The sequence below is a fragment of the Hyla sarda genome, chromosome 1, assembly GCF_029499605.1.
Source record: "Hyla sarda isolate aHylSar1 chromosome 1, aHylSar1.hap1, whole genome shotgun sequence".
Taxonomy (NCBI): Eukaryota; Metazoa; Chordata; class Amphibia; order Anura; family Hylidae; genus Hyla; species Hyla sarda.
The window spans coordinates 303,334,610-303,353,277 of record NC_079189.1 but is presented as its reverse complement, the minus strand read 5'-3'; the positions used below and the strand labels follow the sequence as shown (position 1 = coordinate 303,353,277).

The 18,668-nt window shown below is 43.8% G+C and overlaps 1 protein-coding gene across 1 annotated transcript in view; it reads left to right on the top strand.

Moving 5' to 3' along the window:
- Positions 1-18,668, top strand: part of NWD1 (NACHT and WD repeat domain containing 1) — a 98,275-nt gene that overhangs the window by 13,778 nt on the left and 65,829 nt on the right. Inside the window, exons 5-9 of the mRNA XM_056518149.1 lie at positions 2,528-2,644; positions 16,513-16,867; positions 17,109-17,464; positions 17,562-17,882; positions 17,966-18,564. Coding sequence (XP_056374124.1) covers positions 2,528-2,644; positions 16,513-16,867; positions 17,109-17,464; positions 17,562-17,882; positions 17,966-18,564 — 1,748 coding nt within the window. The remainder of the gene's footprint in view (positions 1-2,527; positions 2,645-16,512; positions 16,868-17,108; positions 17,465-17,561; positions 17,883-17,965; positions 18,565-18,668) is intronic.

The window sequence follows — 18,668 nt, the reverse complement described above, 5'->3', positions numbered from 1 at the left end:
ACTTTACATCCCCATATATGGTGTTACAAATTTTGGGGGGCTTTTTCTCCTACTACCAATTGGGAAAATGATAAAGAATCAAATTTTTCATATTCACATATTCGTCAAACACCTGTGAGGTGTTAAGGCTCACTGTACCCCTTGTTACGTTTCTTGAGGAGTGTAGTTTCACAAATACTGTGCCATGTGTGTTGTTTTTTTTTGCTGTTCTGGCACCATGGGGCTTCTTAAATGCGATATGCCCCCAAAAACCATTTCAGCAAAATTCACTCTCCAAAATCCCATTGTCGCTCCTTCCCTTCTGAGCCCTCTAGTGCACCCACAGAGCACTTTACATCCACATACGAAGTATATCTTTGGGTGGCTTTTTCTCCTTTTATCCCTTGTAAAAATGAAAAAAAAAATTTGGGTCTACAAGAACATGTTAGTGTAAAATGAAGATTTTGAATTTTCTCCTCCACATTGCTGCTATTCATTTGAAACTTCTAAAGGGTTAACAAACTTTCTGAATGTCATTTTGAATACTTTGAGGGGTGCAGTTTTCATAGTGGGGTCATTCATGGGGGATTTTTGACATAAAACCCCTCAAATTCACTTCAAAACTGGTCCCTGAAAAACTCTGATTTTGAAATTTACAGGAAAAAATTTCTAACTTGCTGCTAAACTTTGAGGCCCTCTAATGTCTTCAACAAGTAAAAACATGTCAACTTTATAATGCAAACATAAAGTAGACATATTGTATATGTGAATCAATATATAATTTATCTGGAATGTCTATTTTCCTTACAAGCAGAGAGTTTCAAAGTTAGAAAAATGCCATATTTACTAATTTTTTATGAAATTTTGGAATTTTGCACCAAGAAATGATGCAGGTATCATCGAAAATTTACCACTAACATAAAGTAGAATATGTCACAAAAAAACTATTTCGGAATCAAATTCATAAGTAAAAGCGTCCCAGAGTTATTAATGTTTAAATTGACAGTGGTCAGAATTGCAAAATATGTTCTGGTCCTTAAAGCGTACCTGTCAGATACAACAAAAAAACATTTTTTATATATCACTCAGTACCTAATCCTGACCAATTACGCCTGTGTCTAGCACGTGTGTCTAGCACCTTTATTTTTTTCTTACACTTTTAGTTTAGCTCACTAGTCTGAATTCCTCTCAAATGGAGGGGGCGTGGCCTCACTGTGCAGGTCTCCGCCCCCCTCCCTCAGTATTCTGTCTGCTCACATCTCCCCTAGCATTAGCAAAACTACAACTCCCAGCTTGTCCTCACTGACAGTAGTGGGACACAAGCCATAGTGGGAGGATTTTCCCTTCAGCTGTGAGCCCTGCACTCACAGCTGTCAATCAAGGAGGTGTGTCCATGACGCATGGACACAGCAGGACTAGTACGGTATGTGTCCAAGCTGGCCGGGGGGGGGGGGGGGGTGGGGAGGGGGGGCAGTTGTTTGACTGGCTTTTTCAGTATGAAATACAGAACATTTTGTAAAGCAATTGCAAAACATATTGGTTTTGCATGCTTTACAACATGTCAAAAGTTTTTGCATCTGACAGTGCCCATTTAAGGTCATAACGTGCTTGGTCCTTAAGGGGTTAACAGTTTCCAATCTAAACAATTGTGTAAAAAAAAGTATCAGAAAGCTTTTAAATATTAGTCTTCCAGTGTCCAAATACTCATGCTGTATAAGCAACAAATTAGTACAGTAACCCCCCGACCTACGATGGCCCCGACATATGATAAAATCGACATACGATGGCCTCTCAGAGGCCATCACATGTCGATGTCAGCATCGACATACGATGCTTTTATATGTCGGGGCCATCGCATTAACTGCTATCCGACAGCGCAAAATGCTTAAGCTGCTGTCGGATAGCAGTTTAAGCATCCCTGGCAGGTTCGCTTACCTATTCCCGCTGCTCCGGGTCCACTTCGCGATCCTCCGGTGTCTTCTGCAACTTCTCCAGGGTCTGGGCCTCGCTTTCCGGCGTCGTTATTACGTCACTACGCACGCCGCGCCGCCGCAGCAGCGTAATAACGTCACCAGAAAGCGAGGCCTGGACCTTGCAGAAGATGCGGAAGACACCGGAGGATCGCGAAGAAGACACCGGAGCAGCGGGACAGCATCGGGAGACCCTGGGACAGCATCGGGAGCGGTGAGGACCTGGTCCGGAGCGGCGGGGACAGGTAAGTACAGCTTCCTATACTTTATATTGCACGGATCCCTCAACATACGATGGATTCGACAAACGATGGGTCGTTTGGAACGAATTACCATTGTATGTTGAGGGACCACTGTAGTGTCATGTGTTGTGCACAAAATTGCCAAAAATACCCCCAAAATATGGTGATGATTACATAACTGTGATATACACAATTCTTCCAGTTGTTGCTCGCTATGCAATTCCATGCTGTTCACACAAGTCTAGCCTTACATTTGTGTGCATTCGAAAACAATTGTAGAAATACACTTGTGGTTATGTGCATACTGGATCTATGCTACAATATTTCTACCTACAGGTGGTCGACATGCGGTGGGGAATCCGAGATTATGCCTCAGTGGATCACATGACCACAGATCTTTGTCTGAAGGAGATAGAAGCCTGTCAGAGGATTTCTATAGGACCATACTTTATTGTAAGTCATGTCCAGTTATCTACATTTGTTTCCCCTACATGTATGATTAAATAGCGGCATTACACAATGATACTTATTTCTTTTATATTTAAAAAGAAGGACCTTATGAGGATACCTTCACTTTGCCACTATGTATGGAATTTTCTCAGATCCGCCACCTTTCACATTGTCATACCAAATAGTTTCTAATATTATAAAATATAATAAAACAAGGAACAAGAGATAATACGTAATGCAGATGTCATTTTAAAGACAATACCAAATGTTAAAAAGAAATGGCACCTTTACCAGCTCAATAAGCCAATGTAATTAATAACAATCAGATGAACATTCCTTCGTTCTGCCAGAGGAGGCTACCAACACCTTATTCCTTATACATTATACAGGTTTACACTGCAGAATCTCCAGCCATGAAAATTCAGGCCTGAGATTCTGAATGTGACCGGAGCCGAATGAATCCCCTATGGAAGGCAATATATTCCAGGCAGATTCTGCCAAAAGAATGATTGAGATCATGCTTTGGGCAGCGGAATTTCTGTGACGGAAGCTCCGTTGCGGAAATTCCACAATGTGCACTGTAGCTCTACTTATTGATAATTATCTCTACACACATATGGGGAAGGCTGAAAATGCAACACTCGAGTTCAACACAGCCGAGTGGGATGCCAATGCTGGTAGATACTGTGGAAATGTGGGCATATCAGGCTTTTATTTTCCACAGCCTTTTCACAGTTTTTTCAACATTACACAGGCCTAAGGGATCCTCTCCAATGCTGTGATTGCCATTACATGAAATATTGATGGGGATTTGTGACTGATTTACGCTCTGTGTACAGGGGTGAGATCGACAGTGCATCTACAATAATTCAGATGTAACTCATTAGGTTTCTGCTGCTTATTTGGGGAGACCTAAAGTGGTGTATTCAGTCCGAGTACCTAGGATAGCATGAGCTGTAAATATAGCCCGGGTTCCCACACATGTTCTCTTTCCCTACAATGAGCCGTAGCATGTTTGTTGCAGTGTGCAGGAAAACTAGAGGTGGAGGCCAGTGTCAAACTGAAGAAGACGTCTACAATTAAAGGGGTACTCCAGTGGAAAATGTTTTTTTTTTTTTAAATCAACTGGTGCCAGAAAGTTAAACAGATTTGTATATTACTTCTATTAAAAAATCTTAATCCTTCCAGTACTTATCAGCTGCTGTGTGCTCCACAGGAAGTTGTATTTTTTTCTGGAATTATTTTCTGTCTGACCACAGTGCTCTCTGCTGACACCTCTGTCCATGTCAGGAAATGTCCAGAGTAGAAGCAAATCCCTATAGCACACCTATCCTGCTCTGGACAGTTCCTAATATGGACAGAGGTGTCAGCACAGAGCACTGTGGTCAGACTGATAAGAACTCCAGAAAGAAATACAACTTCCTCTGGAGCATATAACAGCTGATAAGTGATGGAAGGATTAAGATTTTTTAATATAAGTCATTTACAAATCTTTTGAACTTTGTGTCACCAGATGATTTAAAACCTTTTTTTTTCACCGGAGTACCCCTTTAATGATGATAATAAATATGATTGCCCCCCCCCCCACATTGGAACATTTCTGTATTTGTAGGCAACATGGCTCTTACCATTATCGAAAGCCAATTTAAAGGGGTACTCCCTTGGAAAACGTTTTTTGTTTAGATCAACTGGTGCCAGAAAGTTAAACAGATTTGTAAATTACTTCTATTAAAAAATCTTAATCATTCCAGTACTTTTTAGGGGCTATATACTACAGAGGAAATGTTTTTCTTTTTGGATTTCTCTTATGTCACGACCACAGTGCTCTCTGCTGACCTCTGCTGTCCATTTTAGGAACTGTCCAGAGCAAGAGAAAATCCCCATAGCAAACATACGCTGCTCTGGACAGTTCCTAAAATGGACAGCAGAGGTCAGCAGAGAGCACTGTGATCGTGACATAAGAGAAATCCAAAAAGAAAAACATTTTCTTTGTAGTATACAGCCCCTAAAAAGTACTGGAAGGATTAAGATTTTTTTTTTATAGAAGTAATTTACAAATCTGTTTAACGTTCTGGCACCAGCTGATTAAAAAAAAAAGTTTTCCATGGGAGTACCCCTTTAAGGGCTGGAAATGCGTTGGATTTATAACTTTTGTATTGCACACAGAAGATGTTCGTTTTTACAGAGTACCTGTCATCAAGTAAAACTTTTTATATTGTATTCCTTATGAAAATTAAAGCCTATTTCCCATATATCTTCATAAAAAAAGAAATAAATAAAATATTTCAAGCACTTTTTACCTGTTTAAAAAGTGGCCACAAGGGGTCTAAGGCCCCTCATAGCCTGCGGACTAGTGCCGGACTGGCACTGGTCTAATTTCCAGAAGTGCGGGTGGGGTGGGACATGAGCGCAGCTCTGCTCATCTCTTGCTCCCTGCCTGGCAATCAAGCAGGCCGGAGCGAGCGCTGTGCGCGGCACGCACAGAGGTCTCAGGACACAAACATAGTGAACAGCCCCCTGCTTCTTGTCCCTTCTCTCTGTATGCCTCACGCTGTGCATAGCAGCGAGGAGGGGACTCACAGCCTGCCATGATTGGCTCCCTGTTCTATGCACGCTCCTGAGCACAGCATAGAACAGGTAAGGGCGGAAGCGTTACTCTGCAGGCTTCAGGTGACGTCACGCCTGCTGGATAACGCCCTCCGCAACAGCAAAAGCTGAGAGATAGTGAGCAGAAAGGCATAACTAGAGAAATAATGTGAAAAATGAAAAAAGAAAAAGTGTTGTGGACTCAGGGTGAAGAGGGAAACACACAGATAAGATAATTATCCCATTTTACTTGGTGGCAGGTACTCTTTAAAGTTTTTTTTTTTTAAATAAAGTTATACATATATATATGGTTTTATCTAAGAAGGACTCGGTAGTGCTTGACCTATATGTGGGGAAGGCTGTCAATCACTGTATGTAGGAAAGGCTGTCAATCACTAAGCTAGATCACACTCTTGACTTCTAAGCATAAAATCAGCAAAGAATTAAAGAGGTTGTCCCGTATAAAAATACTTACAGAATGCCACTTGTTACTGCCAAAATAAAAAAGAAAGAATCCTCACAACAAGTCTTTAAAGAGGAACCCTGTGTATATTTACATTTTTTTCCAATAAGCTTGGAATGCCAGAGTAAAAATAATAAACCTTGACTTACCTCTTACTCCCCTAGTGCAGCTGGAATCAGTCTCCCGTCCTCCGGGATGTAATGGTCCCAGGCCCGGCCTTCTAACTGGTGCCTGGGCTTATTACATCACACTGCCCCTCAGGCAATCACTGGCCAAGGCGGGACATTGCTACAGCCAGAGATTAGGTTAACGCAGTGTGACATCTCCAGCAACAAAAACCAGAAGAAGACCAGAGCCGGAGGACAAGAGACTGATTCCAGTGGCACCAGGAAAGCTGTGGAAGGTGAGTCAAAGTTTATTATTTTTATTCTGGCAGCCCTGGCATATAGGAGAAATAAAATTTTAAGATGTCTGATCACTGGGGGTCCTGCCGCTGGGACCACCGCAATCTCTGTGCAGCACCCGGCGTTTGTTTAGAATGATGGGTGCGGGCAGCAGGGTCGTGACGTCACACCACGGCCTCTCAATGGAAGTCTATGGAAGGGGGCATAGTGTGGCAAATGTTGGCAGAGTATCCGTTTAAAGGGGTATTCCGCCCCTAGACATCTTATCCCCTATCCAAAGGATAGGGGATAAGATGTCAGATCGCCGCGGTGCCGCTGCTGGGGACCCCTGGGAGTTCGCCCTGCACGTAATGATGGGCAGAACAGGGGCCGGAGCATCGTGACGTCACGGCTCCGCCCCTCGTGATGTCACGGCCCGCCCCTTTCAATACAAGTCTATGGAAGGGGGCGTGGCGGTCGTCACGCCCCCTCCCATAGACTTGCATTAAGGGGACGGGCCGTGATGTCACGAGGGGCGGCGCCATGACGTCACGCTGCTCCGTCCCCCTTATCGCCCGTCATTACGCACAGAGCGAACTCGCTCTGTGCTGTAATGATGGCGGGGTGCCGCAGCGGGGATCCCAGGGGTCCCCAGCAGCGGGACCGCGGCGTACTGACATCTTATCCCCTATCCTTTGGATAGGGGATAAGATGTCTAGGGGCGGAGTACCCCTTTAAGCCTTCCAGTGCTTATCAGCTAGAGAAAAAGTTGTGCAGTTCTTTCTAGTCTGACCACAGTGCTCTCTGCTGACACCTTTGTCCATGTCAGGAACTGTCCAGAATAGGAGCAAATCCCTATAGCAAACCTCTCCTGCTCTGGACAGAGGTGTCAGCACAAATCACTGTGATCAGTCTGGATAGAACAACACAACTTCCTCTGTAGTATACAGCAGCTGATAAGTACTGGAGGAACTAAGATTTTTTAATATAAGTCATTTACAAATCTGTAACTTTCTGGCACCGATTGATTTGTAAACATTTGTTTTCCACTGGAATACCCCTCTAAGTATAGACACTACAACATTGGGTCAGATCACTGCTTTGAAGCATCAGGATCATCTGCAATGGTACGTGGACCTGAAGAAGAGCCCAGTACCAAGCAGTATTAGTATCAGCTGCTCCAATACTCCAATAGGTAATGTCCAGATCTAAAAACAAAAGGGTCAGTGTACAGTGTTCCTATGGCCGGTGACTGACTGTAAGTAGAATGGATCCCATACAGGAGACAGACCTACAGCACTCAGACACTTATCCCTGTACCCTGTGGATAGGGGACAAGTGTCTGATAATTTCAGTTCCCTGGTGTACCCCTTTAATTAGTTAATAGTAACATCCCTGGGGTCTAAGGAAGAGATGGGATGCAAGTCTGCCTGTCAGTACCCCTAAGGCAGAGAATTACGTACACCTGCTTTGGTGATCTGGGGCACTCAAGGGGTTTAAGTCAGCATTCCTGGTAGTCTAGGGCAGCTATGGAATTAATCTTTACAGCACTAGATTTTTCCTCATGATATATCTCGTTTCAGATCAGTTTAGGTTGTAGCCTATAGCCGAGAAAGGGTTACATTTAAAAATCTCAGGTGGCCTAGGGTTGAGAAGGGGTTAAAGGATATTTCCATGTTATCCCCTATCCTGTGAATATTGCTGAGTTCAGAGGCTACATAGACGAAGAAAGGAGTGCTGTCTGAAGTGCAGTGCAGTGCGTTCTGTTTATTCCAGGGGACATTTTGTGTTAAGGTTAGGGTGGCATGGATGTAAACTGCAGGGTAGGTGAATGTCCTTGATGCCAAGAGTGTTGACCCACCACACTCCAAGATAAAGCGGTTGCCAGTGCCAAGTGCTGGGTAAAGAATACTTTCAATGAGAGGTTAGGAAAACCACTTGAAACTTTACTGAAACAATTGCAGATAGATGGTACAAACAGTAGAGTTCAATAGTAGTGCAATTTTGCTGAAGGATGCAGTAGGAAACCACAGTTGCGTTAATGGGCACTCTGGGACTTGTAGTTTTTATCAACTGAGACGTGACTTAGTCTGACTGAGTTTGACTTGGACAGACTTGAATTAGCTAGATTGGATGTGACTAGACTTGACTGACTTAGACTTGACTTTGGAGTAGACTATCACTGCCTTATCTACTTCACAGTATGGAATTCTGCCAGGGTGTACTTAGTGAAAGGAGTGGCTGGAGGATCTGTAATCACTTTATCCATGGTTTGCTATGGGGCCTGTGAGACTCTTCTGTTCTCCCAAAAGCTTAGCCTTGACAGGACTGATGGCCTGGTCGGCGGGATCCCAGTGATTTGTTCAATTGTTAGGAATTGTTCAACTGGGTCTTTGGGCCTGTCCGGAGGAACAGGTCACACAACAGAGGACTTGCCTAGACCTCCACTCACTCTCATCTCACTCTCTAGACTCACTGACTGCTCCTTGTCTAGACAGACTTGGGTGGAGAAGGGCAGGAGGCACTGATTGTCCAAAGTGCACATGTGATTTCCCATGAATCCTTCTTCAAACATACAGTTAACTCTCAACATGACAGATAAACTACAAGAGCATTAAACAATGAAAAACTACATTCAGAATAAATCACAAAATACACAACAGTTTGGCTCAAAGTTGTGGGCAATTTCACCTCCATTCTATGGATCTGTGTAGATCTCACTGATCAGCATGTTATCCCCTATAATCTTTACTAAACTAGAGTCCACTGGAATAATCATCTTTTCAGGCTCCAGCATTGGCCTGGCTGTATTCAGCTTCCTGTGTCCTCTGTGTCCTGTTCATAGAGATAAATGCAGTGAGGGGAAGGAGAGGACTGTACAGCTGTAACAGTCACACATGTTTCTTTGTAAGACAAAAAAGGAAGAAAAAAAGGGAATGCGTCCCTTATGAAGTACAGTAAAACAATAGTGTAGGAGAAAAAGGTGTGAATCTCACTCACCATGTAGTGTTGCGCTAAGAGCACAACACCTTTATTCGCATGTAGAGTGGGTCTTTTGGTCTTGCGGCTCACAATCCCTCCGAACACTCCCTGGAGTTATCGAATGCAAATAAGTAAATGCAAATAAGTAAAAAAAGGGATTTTCTCTGCAGTGTTGGACCAAATGAATTTTAAGAGACCAGGCTCTTAAAGGGTATAATCGGGTAGCGTTTATTATAAGCACATCAACGCGTTTCTGGCCTGGAATGGGCCCTTCATCAGGACAAGGTGCTAATACAAAGGTTGTAAGACACTGACATTATATACACATATACATAACGTACCCCTTATGTTTTTAGTGGAATTGCGTAGACAAACAGCAGCTTCCGGTGTAAGTGTATGAGAGAAAAATATTTATAAAAAAGAAAAAAATGCTAGTTGTAGCAAGAGAATATGTGATAGCCTAGGGGGAGTAGGGTATATGGGGTGTAGTTGTGCGGTGACTAAAGGGTGTCTGGTTAACCCTTTCTATTCGTGATGCCAGGGTGAGGGCTCCTCTGTAATGCTTGTTAAATGGTGTAAGTGACAATACTGGGACTTGGTATACTAGATGTGGAGGAGTATAATGACATTTGAATGAATGGGACATAGTAGGGGAAAGAAGGTAGGTCACAAGAGTATGGAAGGGGAGAAAAGGGATGGTTATGCATGATGGGAATGGGAGAATTTGGAACAGTGTAACTGGAATGAAGAATATATAATGGGGACCACCACACAAGGTACGGCATGGAATACTGTACCGGGACACCACAAACCACCTTACTTAAAATAAGTCGGCCTCGACATCTGTCCCCTATGATAGAGGGACAAAGTGAAGGTTGCTTAATAACAGTCCTGGGCATGACTTTTCAAATTTCCAATAGTCAGGCTGTATAAACACTACAAGAAGTTAAATAACCTTTTAGTTACAAGCATATACATGGGTAAACTCATGAACAAGATTACTTGGTTCATAAATTTAGTAACAGGATGACATTATTATACATGAGATACATCCTACTTAACATTCTTGAATCTTACTAGACATTTTTGCCATATTAGTTACCTGTTTAGTACACTGAAGGTTTTTATTGGCTTGCCTGAGGCTTTCTACCAATAAACTGGCTACTAGGGTCCATTGGCTACACGCTCTTATCCCTAGAACACAACAGTTAAACCTTACCTAGGTTACCTTTTGATTACATGTATTACTTTTAGCTCGCAAGAGCACCTACTGGCCAGGCAGGGCATCTCGCACACGTAAGAGAAAGAAAGAGAAAGAGAAAGAAAAGAACAGTTGGCGTACATAACAGTGGCAGGAATTGGAAAATGACATAGGCTACGATTCCTAAAGCGTTTACTTGAGTGTGAGATATATTTTTTTCTTTTTTTTCTCCTTTTTTTTGTTTAATGTACTAAGTTTAAGTGAGGTAAGTACACTTAAGTGATTATTTTGAGGTACTATTTGTATAGTAATACGTGAAAGGTCAGTCTTGATACCTTAGGGGTAGTTTTCCCTGTGTAGACCTTTGAGATGGTGTTAGTGATGGGTGACAGAAATGCTACTCCCAGAGGAGCCACCTACTAGCAACAACTACAACACCTATTATTTACATTTTTTGTGTACACGTGCACAAGGCTATTTTTTCCGTGTACAATAACCATTTACATTTAGTTACCCTAGCACAAATATTTATTAAACACTTCAACAGGGTTCAGGTGCATTCACCTGAGAAGTGCAATTTAAGCAAAGAATGTTACGTTACTATTGAGGTATTTACACGTAAACAGACTGCACTAAGAGTCCAAATATCACGGCTAGCACAGTTTAGCCAGGCACACACTTACGAATCTCCTACCGCAAGGAGTCTCTTGGTCTAAGGACCAGGCACAAAAGCTTAACGGTTACAGTTTTAACTGGAACAGTCTTAGCATAGTCCTGCTAAGCACACTTCTTGAACGTTGCAGAAAAGTCTGTGAAGACAAAACTTTAAAAAAAAACATGAATGTCACAGTTCAGAAGAAACTCTTGCGGTGTCGTCCCGCTCCTCTTCTGGAACCTCTACCCCTCTCAACATCAGAAGCAGGCAAAGAATTGATGTAGCTTTCCCACACCACATTAGTGAGGTTAGAGTGTGACACTGTAGGGTTGAGATTTATAGTTGGTGCTGGTTCAGTCGGCCCCACCTCCTCGTCGGTAGTGGGTCGCAGCACTTTCATTGGTACCCGGTGGGCAGGCCAAACTTCCTTGTTGGGAGTAGGCCTAGGTACAGTGCTTGGTGCCCGCAGTTTAGGCCAAACCTACTTGGTAGGAGTAGTCCTGGGAACTTTGCAGGATACAGAAGGAAGTGGTTGCTGCTGTCGAAATTCCTCCTCAGGCTGGCAGGTGGAGGCATCAGGAGCAGGCCATTTCAGCCTCAGCTGGAAGGGGTCCGCTTCCCAATCAGTAGATGGAAAATACTTGAAAGGAAGCTGGGTTGGAGCTGCTGGTCTGGTGACTGCGGCAGCACACTCTCCTCGCAGGCCCCGGACGGGTGTGTATTCCACTATCTCACCCACCTCCAGGGAATGGAACTTGTTGATGTATGGCCTCTGGACAGCTCGACGGTTTACGAGGATGGTATAGCCGGTGTGGCAATCAATGAGGGTACTGTAACCTCTGACCTTGTCGAACTTGACCACTGTTGCTCTGCGACGTTCCAAGGGCTTCTCCCCTTCTCAAGGATAGTCCCACATGCGAATATAGAGTGCCTCCATTTCTTTGGTGTTTTCTTGGTAGCGGATCCTCTCCTCATGAGGCAGATTAACATGCTTGGGGGCATAAAGTTCTAGATGTCGGGCCTTTAACTTTGCCATCACTTCAGCTAACTCGGCTTCCTGACGGGCCCTTTCCCTCTGTGCCTTAGGGACCGGTGGAAGGGACTTCCCAGGCAGGGGTTGGAGAACATCATGCATGTACTGGATCATTTCGGGTTCATCCCCAAAGGTCCATTTAGGCAATCTTTGCGAGCGCGGTCGTGCACTCGGCAACGCAGACAGGGGTATTTCTGGCTCAGGGCTGGTGGAGGAAGAGACTGCAGCTTCTGATGGTGTACTTACAGAAGACTCCTCCGTAGGGATCTCGGCCCACAAACCCCATGTCCGGTGGTGAGGGGACAGTCTCACCGGGGAAGATGCTCCAGGTGTCCCAGCGATTTCCCCTGGAGGGGTATCCGGGCAGTCGTCGTCATCGTCAGGCAATGGCAGAAGATTGCAGGCCCCCTCTTCATCCAACGATAACTGCTGCAGACAGTCGGCTAGGTCGTGGAACAATTGGGCTGCGACCGCCGCAACTTTCCTTTGTTCCGGTGCCATCTTGGTGCGCACGCCACTTGAAACGCTGCTCTCCGCCATGTCTGTACTCTCCGTCTCTCAGAGGTCGCTGTGCAGGTCTCCTTTTATAATGGGCTTCTCCAAAATGGCTGCCGGCCAGAAGGACATCATTGGTGCAGCCCCGACTTCCGATCCCCCCGGAAACAACAACTGTGAATTTAAGTTCCCTTTTGGCTGCGATACATTTATTTGATAGCCACACCCAGGGGCGGGGCGTGGCGCAGTGCGGGCTTTTTTCGCGTGCTTTTCCGGCAGCAGGTTAACTCTTGCATTACTGACCGTACCAGAGGATCGTAGCATACATTCACTTCTCACTTTACACATTTCTGCAGCAAATAAATGTTTGCCTCCCCCTTACTTTTCACGTGTGCTCTCTGCACGCGGCACCACACACACGATTCCGTACACTTAAATGGTGCTTCATAACATATTAATAAAGTCTTTACATAGGGGGAGTACACTTTAATTGGTGGAAACAGCTGGAGGCACACACCTGTATCCTGTTCGTGATGCCAAAAAGCTATGTGATAGCCTGGGGGAGTAGAGTATATGGGGGTGTAGCTGTGCAGTGACTAAAGGGTGTCTGGTTAACCCTTTCTATTCATGACACCAGAGTGAGGGCTCTTCTGTAATGCTTGTCCTACCGCCACCCTTCCCATGAGCAATAGGGAGGTATAGAATAATTGAATGTCCACAACCGGAGAGTTTGCTGAAAACAGTCGTAACTTTACTGAAGATTTTATGCAAGCTTCATAACCGGAACAGTCTCTATACATGCAAAGTCTCATAATGATTGACAGGGGTTGGGACCTTAAGCGTTTTAGAGTCCATAGACTGATATGCGCTGTTCCACTGGATTTAGGGGATTTAGTTTCGGTCCAGTAGTCACGCTAGCTTTAGCTGGGATTTAGTTTAGGACTCATGGTTTAGTTTGGCTGAGGCCGGCAGGTTTTCTGGCCTAACTTGTCTTTGAAAGTTGCACAAATCCGTCCTGCCAGTCCGGCATCCACGAGAGCAGCAACCCAAGAGAGCGATAGTTGGCTACAGCTCCTTTATATGGGCAGGGGCTGGACTAGAGCTAATTAGTCCAATATTTCTGTCAATCATCTTTACAAAGGGCGATGGGTAACATGTGACCCAGGGACCTCCAAAGGTCCTCCAACATACAATAGAGGAATTAACATAGTCACATGACCAAAGGTCCTGCGACGCTAACAAGGTAAGCATACTAATATGCATTATATTAAATATACTCATTATTAAATATATACATAGAAACATCATAAAACTAGGAAAGGATGAGGCGACTAGGGGCTGTCCCACCTGGGGGACCCTACCTGAACGTAGTGACTCTGACTTTGGGGACCACCACACAAGGTACGGTATGCAATACGGTACTGGGACACCAGTTTGGAGTGGTAGTGGGCACTAAACTGGGCCATTTTTGTTCGCTGACAGTGCTGTAGTTCGCGCTGGCAGTGGGTTTTACAGTGGAGCGATATATAGCCATAGTTGAGAGAAAAAGGGGCAGGGTCTTGGTTTAACTGTGGTTGGCTAAGCGCTACTATTGGCGCTTTTGCCGTCCGTTGATGCATGCTCACATCGGCTCTGTGATCTGCATGAAGCGCTGTAACAGGGTGCGAGAATGGGACATAGTAGGGGAAAGAAGGTAGGTCACAAGAGTAGGGAAGGGGAGAAAAGGGATGGTTATGCACGACGGGAATGGGAGAATTTGGAACAGTGTAACTGGAATGAAGAATATATAATGGCGTCTTGTCAATAAAGTGGAGTGGGATATAAGGGGGAAATATATAATTATAAAACATGAACAAAAACTGTGGGAAAACAAACAAACAGAAAGGTGTATACATAAATACTATATACATACGTATATACCATAGTGGAATAAGGGGGGGGAGAGGGTTTTGGAAAAGACAGAACATATACTTCTGTCTTTTCAAAAACCCTCCCCGCCCCCCCCCCCCCCCCCCCCCCGTCCTTATTCCACTACGGTATATATGTATGTATATAAAATTTATGTATACGCCTTTCTGTTTGTTTTTCTTTTTTTTACACTGTTACACTGTTCCAAATTCTGCCATTCCCCTCATGCATAACCATACCTTTTCTCCCCTTCCCTACTCTTGTGACCTACCTTCTTTCCCCTACTATTTCCCATCCATTCAAATGTCATTATACTCCTCCACATCTAGAATACCAAGTCCCAGTAGTGTCACTTACACCATGTTTAACACTAACTCCTCCCATTTTCAACTCCGCTACCCACATATATACCCACACCCTGTTACAGCGCTTCATGCAGATCACAGGGCCGATGTCAGCGCACATCAACGGATGGCAAAAGCACCAATAGTAGCGCTTAGCCAACCACAGTTATGCCAAGACCCCGCCCCTTTTTCTCTCTGCTACGACTATATATCGCTCCACTGAAAAACCCGCTGCCAGCGCGAACTACAGCACTAGCAGCGAACAAAAATGGCCCAGTTTAGTGCCCATCGTCATTACCACTCCAAACTGTGCTATATTCTCTTGCTGCAACTAGCATTTTTTTCTACAGCAACTAGCTTCTGTTTGTCTACGCAATTCCACTAAAAACATGAAGGGTACGTTGAGTCTACCAGACATTCTTCTTTTTAATCAATAAAAGTGTAAGAACAGTTTTTAGTAATAGTATATAAATATAGAACACAACTATAGTCCTCTTAACTATGAATGTGGTTTTAATATATGTTATAGTAAATTTATGCATTTAAACTTTTAATGTTGTTACGCTAACTACTTAAATTACGTTTGTGAATACCTTAATCCTTGTTTGAAGGATACTTTGCGTAAAAGCCTGTCCCTGTGTGTATATAATGTCAGTGTCTTACGACCTTTGTACTAGCACCTTGTCCTGATGAAGGGCCCACTCGGGGCCAGAAACTCATTGATGTGCTTATAATAAACGCTACCCGATTATACCCTTTAAGAGCCTTGTCTCTTGATATTCATTTGGTCCAGCGCTGCAGAGAAAATCCCTTTTTTTACTTATTTACAGGTTTTTTTTGTGATAGAGGAGATTAATTCATGAATGCTCTGCCTAATCCCTAAATTGAGAGCTCGGGGAACAGGCTTTCCTTTAGTGGCGGAGAGTAGGGTTGTGTGGCCATGCTGCTGTACCACTTAAAGGGGTTCTCTGCCCCAAAGTATAGGGGATAAGATGTCTTATTGCGGGGGGTCACCCTGCTGGGGACCCCTGCGATCTTGGCTGCGGCACCCCAGACATCCGGTGCATGGAGCGAACTTCGTTCCAAGCTGGACGACTGGTAATGCGAGGCTCGTGACATCACGGTCACGCCCCGCTCATGACGTTATGGCCATGCCCCCTGCAGGTCTCTGGGAGGGGGCATGATGGCCACCACACCCCCTCCCAGAGACTTGCATTGAAGGGGCATGGCCGTAACGTCATGAGAGGGGCGTGACCGTGATGTCACAAGCCTCCGGCGCTGCACCCGTAACTCTAAACGAATGCCAGGTGCAGCAGGGAGATCGCCCGGGGGGGGGGGGGGGGGGGGGGGGTACCAGCAGAGAGCCAGCTGTGATGTCTAGGGGCGGAGTACCTCTTTAAAGGAAGCAGTCAGTGGCAGATTGGGTACTTCGGTGGCCATGGTGTGGGCTTATTTTTCACAAAGCACAGTATATCTCAGAACTGTTTGCATGGCATTTATTTATGTATTCTGCATATTACTATAGATTATACCAACTAAAGGACACAAACAGTGCAGGCATAGAATATAACTGTGGTTACCTGTCCTTTGTCTTTGCCAACAATAGATAACAAATTCTCTTGGGATTTTTTTACTTTACAACACGAACCTCAACAAACCTTCCCTGAGAGACTTTATAATACTCATCAAAACAAATATATGTTTATTGTGTTTAACAATAACTCATGTATGTAGGATGGAACATAGCCAAGTAGAGTTATAAGGTCTGCCTATTCCTATTGCCATTTATTTATCTGAAATGTGTGTGTTGTTTTTTAAAAGGCTTTAGTTGGCAATCGCTATGGATACAGACCCATGCCTCGGGTAATAGATGAAGAAGAGTTTGACATACTGTACAAGAAAGTCCTCAAGGATGAAGCCAAAGCTCATCTTTTGACACGCTGGTTTTGGAAAGACATGAATACTGTTCCTCCAACACATGTATTCCAGCCCATAACAGTTCATTTTCCTCATTTCTCTGATACGGATCCATCTCATGCAAAAATCCAGGCAAAGGAAGCGAAGGAGTGGAAAGAAGTGGAGAGGCAGCTGTCCAGCGCATTACGCTCAGCTGCACAAGCTGCATACATTGAAGGATTGATAACTGTACAGCAAAAACATAAGTATTATAGATCAGGTTTGTATTCTTAAAGGCAGCACTTGTGGAATGTATTGGGTAGTACTATGTCTTGAAGGAAAAAGTTATTTGAAGTAACCTAAGGATAGGTGCAATTATGTTTTTGTACTAAATTAGCTCTGTTTGTATTCATGGATCACCCCTTTAAATATAAAAGGCCGAACTAAAGTGACATTTGCACTTACGTAGGGTGGAGATGAAGGCACTGCTTACAGGTTTTTTTTTTTACAATGTTTTCCAGTGACAGAATGTGAAATTGAATGCGGACTCCTGGGCTCTGGAACTGATCAAGTAGGCTCTACTCTCTTCTTTAGGGAAGTGAAGGATTTGGATCTCAGTAAGGATAAGCTCTCCTACCTCATAGACGTCAATGAAGATGGAAGTCCAGATACAGAAGCTCAAGAGCTTCTAGGTGAATTGAAGAAAAAGATAACAGAGGAGCATCCAAATAAAGTAAAGACACATACAGTGGAAATGAGTATACAGATGTCCAAAGAAACATATTTGCAGAAACTCTGTGACCAAGTCATAGCTGTGGTCAACCATCAGATACTTAACTCATTAGCCAGAAAGGACTCTCACCTGCCAGAATCACAGGTAATGCCAATGCATGGCCATAAATAATTACAGACATGCTAACTGATGAATAATTATGCTGAAAAATAAAGATTAAAATAAGGATATTTATTTTTAGAAGCAACATCCATGGCTAGGATGGCTGATGCAAGAAGTCACACACCACCTACTTCTTTCTCGGGAAAAATCAGAAGTATTTTGTGGGCGACAGGACATGTTGCAAAGAATTGTAGGTCATGTCAAAAAGAAGGGTGTATGGCCCCCTCTTGTTATCTACGGAGCTTCTGGATCAGGGAAAACTGCATTGATGTGTAAGGCATTTGAAATGATTAAACATTCGGTGACTAATAATGAGAATTTAATATTGGTGCTGCGACTTCTTGGCACATCACCACAAAGTTCAGACATCCATGATGTGTTGAAGAGTATCTGTTATCAGGTAGGTTTGTTTAGATGATATTTGCCAATCTGTTATATTTTCAGAATGACTGCTGAATGTTATTGTGTTGTCTTTCCATGAAGGTATGCTTAGCACTGGACTTACCACCACCCACGTCCCAGGTCACTAATATTTACAATGAGACTGTAAGGTTTTTTCACCAGATTCTCACTACAGTATCTAACAGAAAAACAGAGACCTTGGTGTTGTTTCTGGATTCACTTGATCAGCTCTCTCAAACAGATGGTGCTTATCATCTTCATTGGCTACCCAAGGAATGCCCAAACAATGTACAGATTGTATTGTCAACATTACCTGAAGAGGGAGGCATTTTGAACACCCTAAGAGAAAACATCCCAGATGAAACATTGTACTTGGAAGTTCAATCACTCTCCGATGAACAAGGAGGCCAGATCATAGAAATGCTCATGTCTTCAGCTGGACGTAGGTTGACTCATGAACAACATAAAATTGTGTTGGACAGTTTTAGGAAATGTGGACAACCCTTGCTTCTTAAATTGGCATTTGATGAAGCCAAGAGGTGGTCATCTTATACACCAACCTCAGAGCTTCATATTGCCACCAACACAAAAGAAGCTGTAAACCAATTATATCAGCGTTTGGAAAATATTCACGGGCAAGTACTGATTTCCCATGCTCTAGGATACATTGTGGCATCCAGGTAAACTGTTGACATTCTTTTTATTTCCTTATTATCTCTCAGCTCTGAATGGTTATCAGTAGTATTAATGATAATTGTCCTGTGGTCATTGTTAGTAAAACTCA